A 12,434-nucleotide genomic window follows, 5' to 3' on the forward strand; every position below is an offset into this window, starting at 1 on the left:
AATTTGTATAGCAGCTTAAACAATGTGAATGCTGACCAAGGTGTGCAATAAAAAAAAAGATTAATTAAGAATGAATTAAATTATCTAAATCTATAAGACAAATGAACAATAAAATAGTCAAATAAAACTCACAATGGCCAAATGAATACAACTAGTAAAACATGGCCTTAAGTTAAAATTAATTTTGTGCGAGTGTTTTCAAAAGGCAGCATTTAAATTGAAATCTTTTGTAACTGTGACTAACGTAAACTCCACAGCTTTTAAACGGTAGAGCATATTTATGTAGTGATAATACTTAAAAACATAAACTCTGTGAGACTTGCCATGTCCTCAGCTGACCCTGCAATGAACATTTCCACTGGAGAGGATGGCTGGTGATTAGTTAGATATTTCTCCTCAGGTGGAGTACTGCTGATTGACTCTGCGGTGGTTTCATATGAAGCTGGTGCAGGAGGTGTCTGACCTGCACCAGCTCTACTAAGGGCTGCAGCCACTCTGTCTGTGGGATCTTTTGCTCTCTGACCAGGCGATTTTTTTTCAGGTGCCATCTGTCTTTCTGTAGCTGGATATACAGGTACAGCCACTCCATCTAAATCATCAAAGTACCACGTCGTGGCTCTTTGCCGCTTATCAGTTTCCAATAAAACTGGAAAGTCAACGGGCACTGATCTCACTGATGGCGCGGGGCTGCAGGAGTATGGCATGTCAGCGACACTTAACTGCTCAGATAAGGCAGTACTGGAGGATACACTTGCTGTTTCATCCAAGTCACATGAACCCTCAAAGAAGACGGAGTCTTGACCTGGCGTCCTGGAATCATCCTGCAAATCCAGCATGGCACTGGGATTAATCCTGAGGTCTGGTACTGACATACTCCTCCTGTATTTCAGAGGGGTCTTTTTCTTCTTCCCCAGACCCTTCTTTCCGATCTTCAGAATTAACTTGGGTTTGGCTCTCTCACGGAAATTAGGCCAGACTTTCTTCTTTTGCTCCATCGTGACTGCAGTCAAACTGCACTTCTTCTCAAATTAAAACAGCTGTCAGACAAAAAACTGAAAGAAGGGAAAAGAGTATCAATTTGAGAAAAACAGTTTAAACAAAGTAATGTAAAACAAAAACAAAAGCAATGTGAACTTACTGTACACTGTTGTTTAAAAGTTTGGCCTCATATATATATATATATATATATATATATATATATATATATATATATATATATATATATATATATATATATATATATATATATATGAAATTAATATGATAATAATGTTGTAATGATATGACAATTACTAGATTGCAGTTGTTGTTCCCCAGGGTGGCAGTTATTAGATTAAGGGGGCAATTACTTTTTCACATAGTTGCATTCAGGTTTGGACAGCTTTTTCCCTTAATAAATGAAATCATCATTTCAAAACTGCATTTTACTCTGATTATCTTTGTGTAATATTCAAATTTGTTTGTTGATTTGAATCATTCAAGTGAGACAAATGTACAAAAAAAATATTAAAAAAAAAAACTTTTTCACAGCACTGTATACAGAACATGTATGTACTGTAGTACACATAATGTGCACATCTGTACATAAATCTACTGCTTATTCCATCTAGATGTATAATACTTTCAAGTTAAGTTCATATTTAAATACATAGAATTTTTCCCCTTTTCTCTTACATACCATGATTGCATGGGGTATGTACTTCATATAAGTCTCCAGAGTTTTTGGGAACCATAAATAGTATAGAAATAGTATGGAAATCACTAGTATTAGCATAATAGTTTGGAGAGACATCATTCTATAAAATTTCATTAGCGAGGGGTGCTAACGTTTTGGCAAAAAATGGGTACAACTTCTGTTTCTAAATGATTGCATGGTGTTAGACTGAAGGAGAACTTCATTTCTAGCCTTCTTTTTGAATTCCTAATATCTTGAGCTGATTTCTGAGCATTCGACCAGATGCGGTAAGTTTATGGGTGTTCAATCTAGCCCCTGGAGAGCCAGCATCCTGCAGTTTGGCTCCAAGTTGCCCTAAGTTGTAGTAAACCTGAAGACCTTGAATAGCTGGTTCAGGTGTGTTTATATGGGATTGTAGCTAAGCTCCGCAGGAAGCAGGACTGGTCATCCCTGTTGTAGGTGATGCTTTACATATGAAACTATTAATAGAGCAAGTGAGGCAAAGTGCATGCACACATGTAAAGTGCAAGATGAAGGGGGGAAAAGAGAACAACTGCACACTCACTTAAGCATAGGCTATTCATTCTCCAACGTTTCGTCTAGTAGACTTAGTCAAGGCTACTACTTTGACAAACGTTGGAGAATAAATAGCCTATGCTTAAGGGAGTGTGCAGTTCTCTTTCAATTAGATTACATATAAAACACAGATAATGTCAAGCATTTACACATTGACATGAAACAGTGCGTGTGGAGGACAATGACCTGCTACGGCAAAGTATGCAGAAAATGTGCCGATTACACTGCCACATCACAAAACATGAGGCCATATTTGTTGTGGAAATGAGAAGTTTCTCGAGAACTGGTCACACTGCTAAACTTTTTTTTTATTGAGCTGAAAGGTGTTTGGACTAATTTCTTATACTGTATGTAAGTATAATAAACTAAATCTGAAGATTGTCACATGACAGTGCAGACCACTATGACATGCTATGATATTTCATGTCTAGATCATCAAACACAGAATTGATTATAGTGATTTCTGGCAGTTTCTTTTAGTGAGGGTCTGCTGGGGACTGAGGGAAAGTTTGAATTATGTCAAAAATGTAATTGAGTAATTATTGCTTTTTAATACACTAAGATAAAGTAAACCTATATTAACTTTTGAAATTGATCAAATCAAGAGATTGGGGACATGTTTTTATTAAATTATGTTTCATGTGCAAACTTTATAAAGCAATCTTTTACATCACATCCTCAGGAAGTAATACAGTAGATTTGTAAATTGTAAATTAAGCAGCAGCAGATTCAGGAAGAATAATTTGATGTTGATCAGTAAAATGGACAAAACAAGTCTTGATGAGCAAAAATGTATTCATATTTCACATGAAACTGTGGTAATAATAACGATTAAAGCAATTTCCAAAAAGAGAATTTCCAAAATTCAAAAATGGCATTTCAGAGCATTGCTTTTAACACCACATCCATTGTCTTTTTCAGGAATAATCTTAAATTTAATTTACACCAACACACACACACACACACCATATAATGCTACTACAAATGAAACTGTTCAAGAGGTGAGGTGTGTACATTATTTAAGCACGTTGGTTGGACAGGTTTTTGCATTTTTGTTGGTGTAATGTTCAGCCTCTCAAAGGATTAGCTCAATTCGCTTTAACAAAGTTTATCATACTAACTCATTTAAATAAACTTACAGCAACATACTGTAAACGCTGTTACTCCCGATAGCTAGGCTACTTAAGTAGATAAATACATCTATTTCTAATTTATTATGTATTGAAAGTCGTAACAAAATCAGTTATTGTGCCAGAATGTTACTTATGTTATTATTTTTTTCCGAGAGTTTAGGCTCTTACCTTTTTCCAGATCAATTACTGGACGTGTGTTCTTCTAGAAGACATGACTGACAAGAGCAGTGAACTTGCACATCCAGCTGTAAGTGTGATGTCTGTGGAGGTTTCTGCTTGGACCGGTTTGTCTCTGTAGGAGGGTGGAGTGATGACTAGTTTTGAAACACCGAAGTTTCGAAGTTCGCATGCAATGTGGCGTTAAATGCTTTGTGTTTACTAGATTATTTTCTAGATACTTAACGTAGGCTACTTAAATGTCAGCGAACCCTAATGAATTTATATATAGAATGGATGGTCGTGATTTTGACTTAAAACATAGTACCTGAAGAATTAGTATCTTTCCAGTGTTTGTTGGGAATAAATCTGTGTGGTGCAGATAATATCCATAATTGATTTGGTCTGCATGCAAACTCAGTGCCACCTGCTGGCCGCTTTTCATATCGCATGTCTGTGGATCAGTGACGTGACGCTTACGCTCTTTTCTTTTCTTTTCTTTACAAGTGATTTAGATTATTTGGATAGCACTTTAATATTTTTTTTTCATTAAAAAACAGTGGTGAAACGATTTTGTTAGAATAATATTTGTATTTCATAATATATTTAAAGATATTGTCTGCAAACTGTGGTGTTTTTATGGAAGAGGAAAACAAATGTATTGCCATGCTTGTACTGTGTATGTTTGTATATGTAATACATTTTTTATGTTAAATTAAAATGCATATAGACCTTAAAACTTGCTGATATTATATATATGTGTGTGTGTGTGTGTGTGTGTTCAGTGTTTATTTGTTTGTTTAATTTCTTTCCTTTTCTTTAACATTGGCATGCATATTTGTCACTGACCCACGCATGAACCATGAACGTACAGAAGTTTTTTTTTTTTTTTTTTTTTTTAATCTGTTCCAATAAACATAAAGAGTTATTACGTGGCTTTAACAGTGTATAAAACTGAATTCCAAATAACTTTTCTTGCATGTCCATATTCTGGTCTATGAACTCCCAAACTAGATATGGGCAAAATAAATCACTATATATGTGTCACTTCTATATTCTGAAGTTCCATGTGCACTGACTGTGTGTTTCTCAGAGATGCAGTATGAAGGCACATAGAGTGAGTATTTGAGGGTACAATGAGGTTTTTAATAAAGCGGACAGATTCTAATGTTTGGGACTTCACATGTGGACAAAGTCTACTCAGATTCAGAGAACTGTTCACTTCAGTTTGCACAGAATAAGCGAGAGAACCTATGTTACACAATAAAAGCCAATATCTTTACTTTAGTGAATGCAGAATACAAATTTGTACAACAATCTCTAGCATAATATCTTAGTCATTCAATAGAAAGTTCACTAGAATATTTATTGTATAATGCAGATAAAACAACACATTCAAGGGAAATATAATGCAGATTAACTTAAAAGTTCTCTCTCATGTTTTACTCTTTTTTTTTTTCTTCTTTCTTTTTCTTCTTTTTTTCCTTTTCGAAACATCTTATTTCAGTTATGGCAACAAAGTCCAGCTTGTGCCGCCAAACGGTTTGAGCATCCAAACCGCAAACAGCTTCTTGAAGTGAACTAGTAACTACAAACAATTACCAAATACATAACTCTGATTTAGAAAAAGCCATAAAGCAAAGCAGTGTACTCTTACACAGCAAAGTGAAGAAAGTACGCAACAAACAATTGTTGTTTCCTCTTTATCCCTTTCTTCCACATTCAACGGTTTGTGACACAGCACTCTGCGCCAAAGGAACAGCCTCCTCTCTTCAGATCTCTTATGTATTTCTCCCGTGCATTTATAGGAACCCCTAACATGAGGGCGATTTTGTTTTGATGAAGTCAAAATGTAATGAGTGATATATTTGATTCTGAACACCAGCAACTCTTTGGAATAAGGCTCTAATTGTGCATGTAAGCAGAGAAACTCCCTGATTCCTAATCAAGCACTAATGTTGAGTGTTCGTGTGTGCATGTTTTAAGGCCGCAGTGCTTTCATAACACTGGGCTGGCATTATTGCTTGTCTAACCTGAAAAGCTTTGATTGTGATCAACTTTAAATGATCTTGACAGACATCAGAAAACTTTCTCATGGGCGTTTCGATTCAGCCGAGCCAACAAAGCTTGTACACATCTGAGGTTAAATCTAAAGCTAAACCTAAAGCAGTGTTTGCATGGCTCTTGTGGATTTCATATTTAGTCGGTGTGCCTTTGTATGTAATCATAGGATAGTTCACCTTAAAAAAAAAAAAGAGAGAGCATTTAGTCATCTTGTTCAAAACGAGTAGTATCAATGCTATGGGCATCAGCTATAATTGTAATTTTGTAATATTTTGTGTTCCAAAAATTAAAGTTTGGAACTACTGAGTAAATAATGAGAGATTTTTCATTTTTGGGTGAACTAAAGCACTTAAGGACAAAGGGTTAACAGTCGTTTTCTCACCTGCTCTATAAAGAGCACTTTATTCATGAACTAGGCAACATTGTGTAATTAATGAATATGTGATAGTATAATATGCATGCTTAATTTTTTTTTTTCCTCTCAATTTATTATTACTATTAAGAGATCGTTCAGCCCAAAATGAAAAATCTGTCATCATTTTCTCCCCCTCAAGTTATGCCAAACCCGTATGAAAATCTTTCTTCTGTTAAACTTAAAATATTTTGAATGTGGGTAACCAAACAGTTGATGGTCCCCACTGACTTCCATAATATGGGAAATAAACAGTATGGTGAGCATCAACTGTTTGGTCACAACATTCTTCAAAAAGCCTCTTGTGTTCAGCGGAAGAAAGAAATGCATACTTGGTAGGAGCAACTTGAGTAAATGACAGAACTCTTGTATTTGGGTAAACGATCCCTTTAAAAATTCCACATTTAATGTGAATGCTCTGTGTTCCTGGCTATGTGTGGGTTGGGGACTGCATAGATTAATATCAGCTTATTGCCAGTTGCTGCGGTGCTCAAGAGGGCAGGGAGGTATGTGCACAATGACCCAATACATAACAAATCTAAAGAGCAAAGTGTCCGATGGCAAACTTGAACAAACAAACTTTTGTTGTGCAATCCGTTAGAGAGATCATGTCCAAGTCAGTTTGCATTGTCTAGTATTTCCATCTTTAGCTTTGACACCTGAGGGGCTGTGAGGTGTGATGCAAGCCGGAGGCCACTGCTACCAGACGTTTGTGCCGCAAAAAACAAACAGCCACATGTGAAGAGATATGCACACAGAGAGCAAAACGCGACGGCGGAGAGAGCTACAGCGCCCCCTCTTGTCCAGCAATACAGAACGTTGCGACGGATGCCTCCTTAAGGTGTCTCCTTTACATTAGGAAATCTGTAGATGAGCCAATTCACAAAATAACTGGAAAGGTGTTCTGTACATAGTATGCAGGTGTGTATTAGGGTTACCTAAAGTTATGGTATTTACAATATATGAGGGATTTGGTTGAAATGAATTTAGTAACATGAGCTTTTTATTCGAACTTGGGGGAATGTCTGTATAGAGAAATGTGTCTTGTACTGGATCTCAATGAATAGTGCATCTAAGCCGTGATGGGTTAAAGTAGGCAGTGTATTCAGCAGCTGCAGGCTAATCCCTCACAAAACAGTTGTAAGAAATGAATCAATTTTTTTTTTTTCTTAGCATGGCGAGTATCGTTTTACAAAACAAAAAAAATAAAGACAGCCGAGCTTGAATCATACAGCTCTGTTGTTACAATTTCTTATGGACAGACATTCACCACCATTAAAGGGTAAACGACCCAAAAAACGACCTTCTTGGGGAAAAAAAACACACTTTGAATATTACCAATAATAGTCAGATTTGAAGAAAGTACAGTATAGTTAACAAAATAGTAAATATTAACCAGTGAATACTCTACTTAATAAGGATCTCGCCTTGTAAACTTGGCAGTAATCCACAAAAATATACTTTTTTCTTGAATCTGGTGAAGGTACAATACATACGTACTTACACCAAAAGTGATATATATATATATATATATATATATATATTAAAGTTGCTATGTACATAACAAAAGAAAAAAAGGTTTGGCTCAAATCTTTAATTTACAAACAGAACAGCAAGTGTTCATGGCTTTAGATATCATTTCAAGATCTGCTTTGCATGTTAATCGTTTTCCAATGTTTGTAACAACGCACACTATGACAGAACTAATATGAAACAAACATCGAGAGAGAAATGCTGAAAAATCCCAACCTACAGTACGACAAAATTACATAGAGGCTTTGGCTTGCGTTACCATTGAGTTGTTGGAGCTGCATGAATGTACAATGACTTGCTATCTGTCTTTAAATCGACTGGGCTACCTGTTCTTTTCCCATTTGTTAAAAACGCTGTTTAAAAGGGACTGAAAATTCAGATTGTTATTAATTTAGAGACATTTTCATTTCTTTCACTTAATGTCTTGACTAAGGTGTAATGTGATCTCATTTTAGATACAAGCCTTCCCCCGTAAAACTGATCCAAATCTATCATCAAATACCTTTAAATAAATTAATAAGTGACATACTTCATACTGTATAGGGGCGAGTGCAGATGCAGATTGTTTAATACATGAGCCCAGAAGGCAGAAGCTTTCAGACAGAAAGCCGCCCAGAACTTTCTTTGATTGTTTGCGAAATCAACAGCGAAAACAGCTAGGAGTGTCAAACTGCTCCAGTGATGACAATAATCGAAAAAGGTTTTCTTCAAACATTGGACTTTTACGTAATACAATTTGCATCAAGTACCTGATAACACCTGTTTGTTTGAGTACACCGTTCATTCTGACTGCTTGACTTGAGATTCTCTCTCTCTCTCTCTCCACTCATCTGCTTCATTTCGATATGTCAGGACATTTTCGATTTCTTTCCCCATCTACCTACTTACAAAAAAAGTGAAATGACGTTAAATTATAACAATAGAATAATAACAATAATGACCCTCCCTGCTGTCACGCCTCTCTCCCTTTCCCCCTGCCCAGCCCTGCGTGTGACTGACTGGCTGTCAGGCTCGGGACAGCTTTATGTCACCCAGGTGTCCATGCGCATGCGCTTGACCGTGGGGCTCTCCCTCTCTTCGGCCCCGGCGGCTGGGGGTCGACCCAGGCCGAGTGGGGAGTGGAAATCGGGCCGGTGATCCTCCCGGTCGCTTCCGTCGTAGGAGGAGCAGGAGGAGCTGAGGCTGTCGACGGGCGAGCGGCCCATGTCAGGACGGCCGGAGGGAGGCTGCTGCTGCTGCTGGGGTGGGAAGCCGGACGGGGTGATGCGCTCACGTGGAGGAGAGATGGGCTCGGATTTAATGTTGACATTCTGGCTGGTGTTGATGGAGAGATTGGAGCCCTGAGGTAAGTGACCGCCACCTCTGAACAAAGAGAGGAAATTACAAAAGGAAAAATTTGTACATAAAACTATGTCTGTGGACTGCAGAAACTCCTAAACTCAGCAACTACCATGTGACGCTAACACAGAGACCCAGATAGCCCAGTAATAATATCCCACCCTCCATCTGTTTACTCAATGGCGCTTGCAGCAATAACAGCACCTGAATCATTTTAGAGGGTGGTATCTAATTAGAGCATGCCAGGCAGAATGTGACGGAAACAGTTCACTAATGTTTTGATGGCACAACCACTGCATTTAAATAAAAGCTTTCATTCACAGGCTCTGGAAACATAACATTTGAGGTTTTTTGTGTGTTTTTTTTTTCTGTCTGTGAGGCACGCACTCTGAAATTACAGAGAATCTACACAGACATATAGTTATATAAATGCATATCTTTCTATACCACCATCTATCTATCTATCTATCTATCTATCTATCTATCTATCTATCTATCTATCTATCTTTTTTTAAAGAATTTAAATCATATGCATAAAGAAAAACAAACTTTTTAGGACACGATTAGTTAAATTAATTAAAAATAAATATTTAAATCTGTATAAATATTATCATGACATTAATATTCATTACATTTTGTATACATTACAAATCAAAAATCTAAAACTAAAAATTAAAAAAAATAATAATAATAATAATAATAAAAAAGTTCCATACAAAAAGGTTAAATGTCTAATTTTTGGGCTTCCATGCTGCAAAAAAAATATAAAATAATACTTACTGAATATCTTTAAAACAAGATACATTTACTTGAGAAGCACAGTGACATAAGCTATTAATACGTGGCAAAACAAATAGTCCCACCCTAACCTCATGCCACTGGTTTGTCTCTAATATTAAAACATCAATAACCCTTCAGGTTTATAATAAAATAAAATGAAAACATATGGCAACTAAGAATGCGTTTGACCTCGTGCCTGGGCACATTAGTTAGTGTTCTGCAAACCTGTGTGTGACTGCACACAGCTTTGTTACTCACACCAGCGAGCTGAGAGCTGCCTGGCCCAGTTGATGCTGTTGCCATGCCGACATTGAGCCTATAGAGAGCCCTGGAGAGCCAAAGCCTTGCAGAGAGGAGAGCTCAGCACTGCTCAGGGAGTATTCTAGAGCAAAACAACACAACAACAATCAACACCAGAGTTTATGAGTCACTCAAACACCTCTGCACTCACACAGTCAAGTGTTTCAAATAGTTTTGTTATGCGCTGAGCTCGGAGCTGGATGATGTCATTAATTGTAGGGTCTTACTCTTGTTTATTAAGCCACTCAGAGAAGAATGAAATTAAATCAAACTATGAATGAATGCATACATTATAAAACAAAGAATGATGTTTTTATATTCACCAGAGTTGTAGGCAGTGGGCATGCCTGAGTAGACCAGGCCTTGTGGTGGCAGACTCGGGGTGGTGACAGAGACCACCGGCGTGGCCAGAGGCTGGGTCGACTGGGAAATGCTTATCCTCTGGGTGTTCTGTACAAAGGGCCAAATACACAAACTTAATGAGATACAAATCCCATCATAAACATACATGCAAACACTAACCAACCATGTTAAGCACTGTCATCAGAATAGTGTGATGTTGGTGGAAATTACATGGTAATACCATTTTCCGCCAATAAGAGGCGCTGCAGATTCATTCTAGTTAGAAATCAAATTGTATTGCAGGTTGCCTTCAGTTAAACAGATTCAATTCAGAAGCCCCTGGACAATGTAATAAAATATTATATAAAATATAAGACTCTACAGAATGACTTAGAAATGTGGTACGACTGTCTACAAGATCTCTGCACATTTTTGGTAAGGCATATGCATTAACCTGACTTAAACACACGGATACAGGCAAGTCCAAAACACATTCATATATAAGAAAACAATACTCTCTTTCTGATTACTCCCAATGTCTCAAAAATGTTCTTATCAGTAACTTGATCGGTTTCCATGGAAAAAATGCTCAGAGCTTGCTCATTCAAAGCTGTGGGACAATTATGAGGAAAATGTTCATATTTAAATCTGAGCACAGTTTGAGACTCAGTTGTGGTTTCTTCTGAAACTCTGGGGAGATGTCAGATAAATGTAGTCTTTTTCTCAGGAGAAACAAATAATATATTACTGATATTAAAGAAATCTAAGTTTATTTATTGGAATCCGAAAATTTATTATACAAGTATCCAGCAAGCAGTGAAATTACATAGTCACCCCAAGCCAAACGTGTACATGCAGTGCCCTCACACACACACACACACACAGAGAGAGAGAGAGAGAGAGAGAGAGAGAGAGAGAGAGAGAAAATAACTTGGAGATGCATATTCAATTCAGTGCAATTTTGCTCAGTTTTACATTAGCAGATGAATATTCAATCTACATTGAGTTTGAGAGGAACATTATGTACAGTCTCAAACAATATCTAAATTATTTAAAATATTATTAGAGAGGTTTTACTTTATTTTAAGTGCTTTATAAAATAAATAAATAACAGTGTAATGCAGATTCTACAGAACAGTTGTATTGGTCCTAATTTAAGCCTGGATTTGTTTCAGTATTGTAAAATGCATTCACATTAGTTTCCTCTTGCTAGTGAAAATATTCTCTGACAGCATTTGGCATTCTCCTCAACTGATTACATCATTTTGGACTCGACTCCATTTTACCAACATCATCACAAGTAAAGCAATCACTGCCCAGGCCAAAAAAACAAGAAACACAAGAGAATAAGAATTTGGGTGATGCTCAAATATGTTGACTGCAATAACATTTTTTATGTGGATTGTGTTTCTTAACATTCTGCTTTGATTGATCCACACTTTTATGTTGCTTCAATATTAAAACTAATACCAGGTTTATTGGCGAGATCTTAGGGGAATATTAAATAATTACTGATGATTGCATCTTTGGGAATTTTATGGATACATCATTCTCCTTTCTTCGAATACACCCACAACACTCTTCCTTTAACACAATACGTTTCTGGACATACTGTGGGTCTTTTTAACTTCCTTAAAAAGGCTCAGAACATGCAGTGTGAGTCACAAACAACACAGACCAGACATCCGCACAACACTCGTAAGTTCATCCAGTTCATGGCGGGTTTAGTCGATTTTCATCGCAAGCACAGGAGTCATTTCTCTAAGCTAAGTGTGGCTTTGCTTGTTAAAGAAGTATTATTTTAAAAAGCTTATCAGCCCTCCCAAGGCATTCTGTGAAACTCACCACCAGCTCCATCTCTTCCTCCTCCGACTGCTTCCAACAGAAAAGAGCAGATGCTGTCAGTATAGAGCCAGGTGGCACACCTATAGCTCAGCAGGGTCAACCCACCATTCTCACCAGGACGTGCCTTTAAACTAACTTATTCAAATTCAGAGACAGAAGCGTGAACCGAACGCTGCCTCAGGTTACTTGCAGTAAAACTGGAAATTCAAATTCAGAGTCAAATTCAAATGAAAAGTCAAATTTGTTGGCACTAAATAGACAATGTTTTTATTCCTTATGG

At 37.0% G+C, this 12,434-nt stretch overlaps 2 protein-coding genes across 15 annotated transcripts in view; both read right to left on the reverse strand.

Annotated features, from left to right (window-relative positions):
* Positions 1 to 4,095, reverse strand: part of LOC113091648 (multiple C2 and transmembrane domain-containing protein 2-like) — a 47,444-nt gene extending 43,349 nt beyond the window's left edge. The window contains exons 1-2 of one of the 2 annotated variants that reach the window (XM_026257231.1): positions 3,553 to 4,095; positions 324 to 1,052 (exon numbers count right to left, since the gene is read on the reverse strand). In XM_026257231.1, the coding sequence (XP_026113016.1) occupies positions 324 to 995 (672 nt within the window). In that variant the 5' untranslated portion in view covers positions 996 to 1,052; positions 3,553 to 4,095. Of the gene's footprint in view, positions 1 to 323; positions 1,053 to 3,552 lie in introns of those variants that run through there. The other variant, XM_026257230.1, reaches the window with a different exon arrangement.
* A 569-nt stretch (positions 4,096 to 4,664) lies between these two features.
* The window catches only part of LOC113091649 (myocyte-specific enhancer factor 2A-like), a 97,501-nt gene continuing 89,731 nt past the window's right edge, over positions 4,665 to 12,434 (reverse strand). For 9 of the 13 annotated variants that reach the window (XM_026257239.1, XM_026257237.1, XM_026257232.1 and 6 more), the window contains 4 exons: positions 12,155 to 12,184; positions 10,291 to 10,417; positions 9,926 to 10,049; positions 4,665 to 8,911 (listed from right to left, as the gene is read on the reverse strand). In XM_026257239.1, the coding sequence (XP_026113024.1) occupies positions 8,572 to 8,911; positions 9,926 to 10,049; positions 10,291 to 10,417; positions 12,155 to 12,184 (621 nt within the window). In that variant the 3' untranslated portion in view covers positions 4,665 to 8,571. The remainder of the gene's footprint in view (positions 8,912 to 9,925; positions 10,050 to 10,290; positions 10,418 to 12,154; positions 12,185 to 12,434) is intronic. The other 4 variants (XM_026257238.1, XM_026257245.1, XM_026257244.1 and 1 more) reach the window with 2 other exon arrangements.

This window comes from Carassius auratus, unplaced genomic scaffold (genome assembly GCF_003368295.1).
Source record: "Carassius auratus strain Wakin unplaced genomic scaffold, ASM336829v1 scaf_tig00214259, whole genome shotgun sequence".
In the NCBI taxonomy this organism is placed as follows: domain Eukaryota; kingdom Metazoa; phylum Chordata; class Actinopteri; order Cypriniformes; family Cyprinidae; genus Carassius; species Carassius auratus.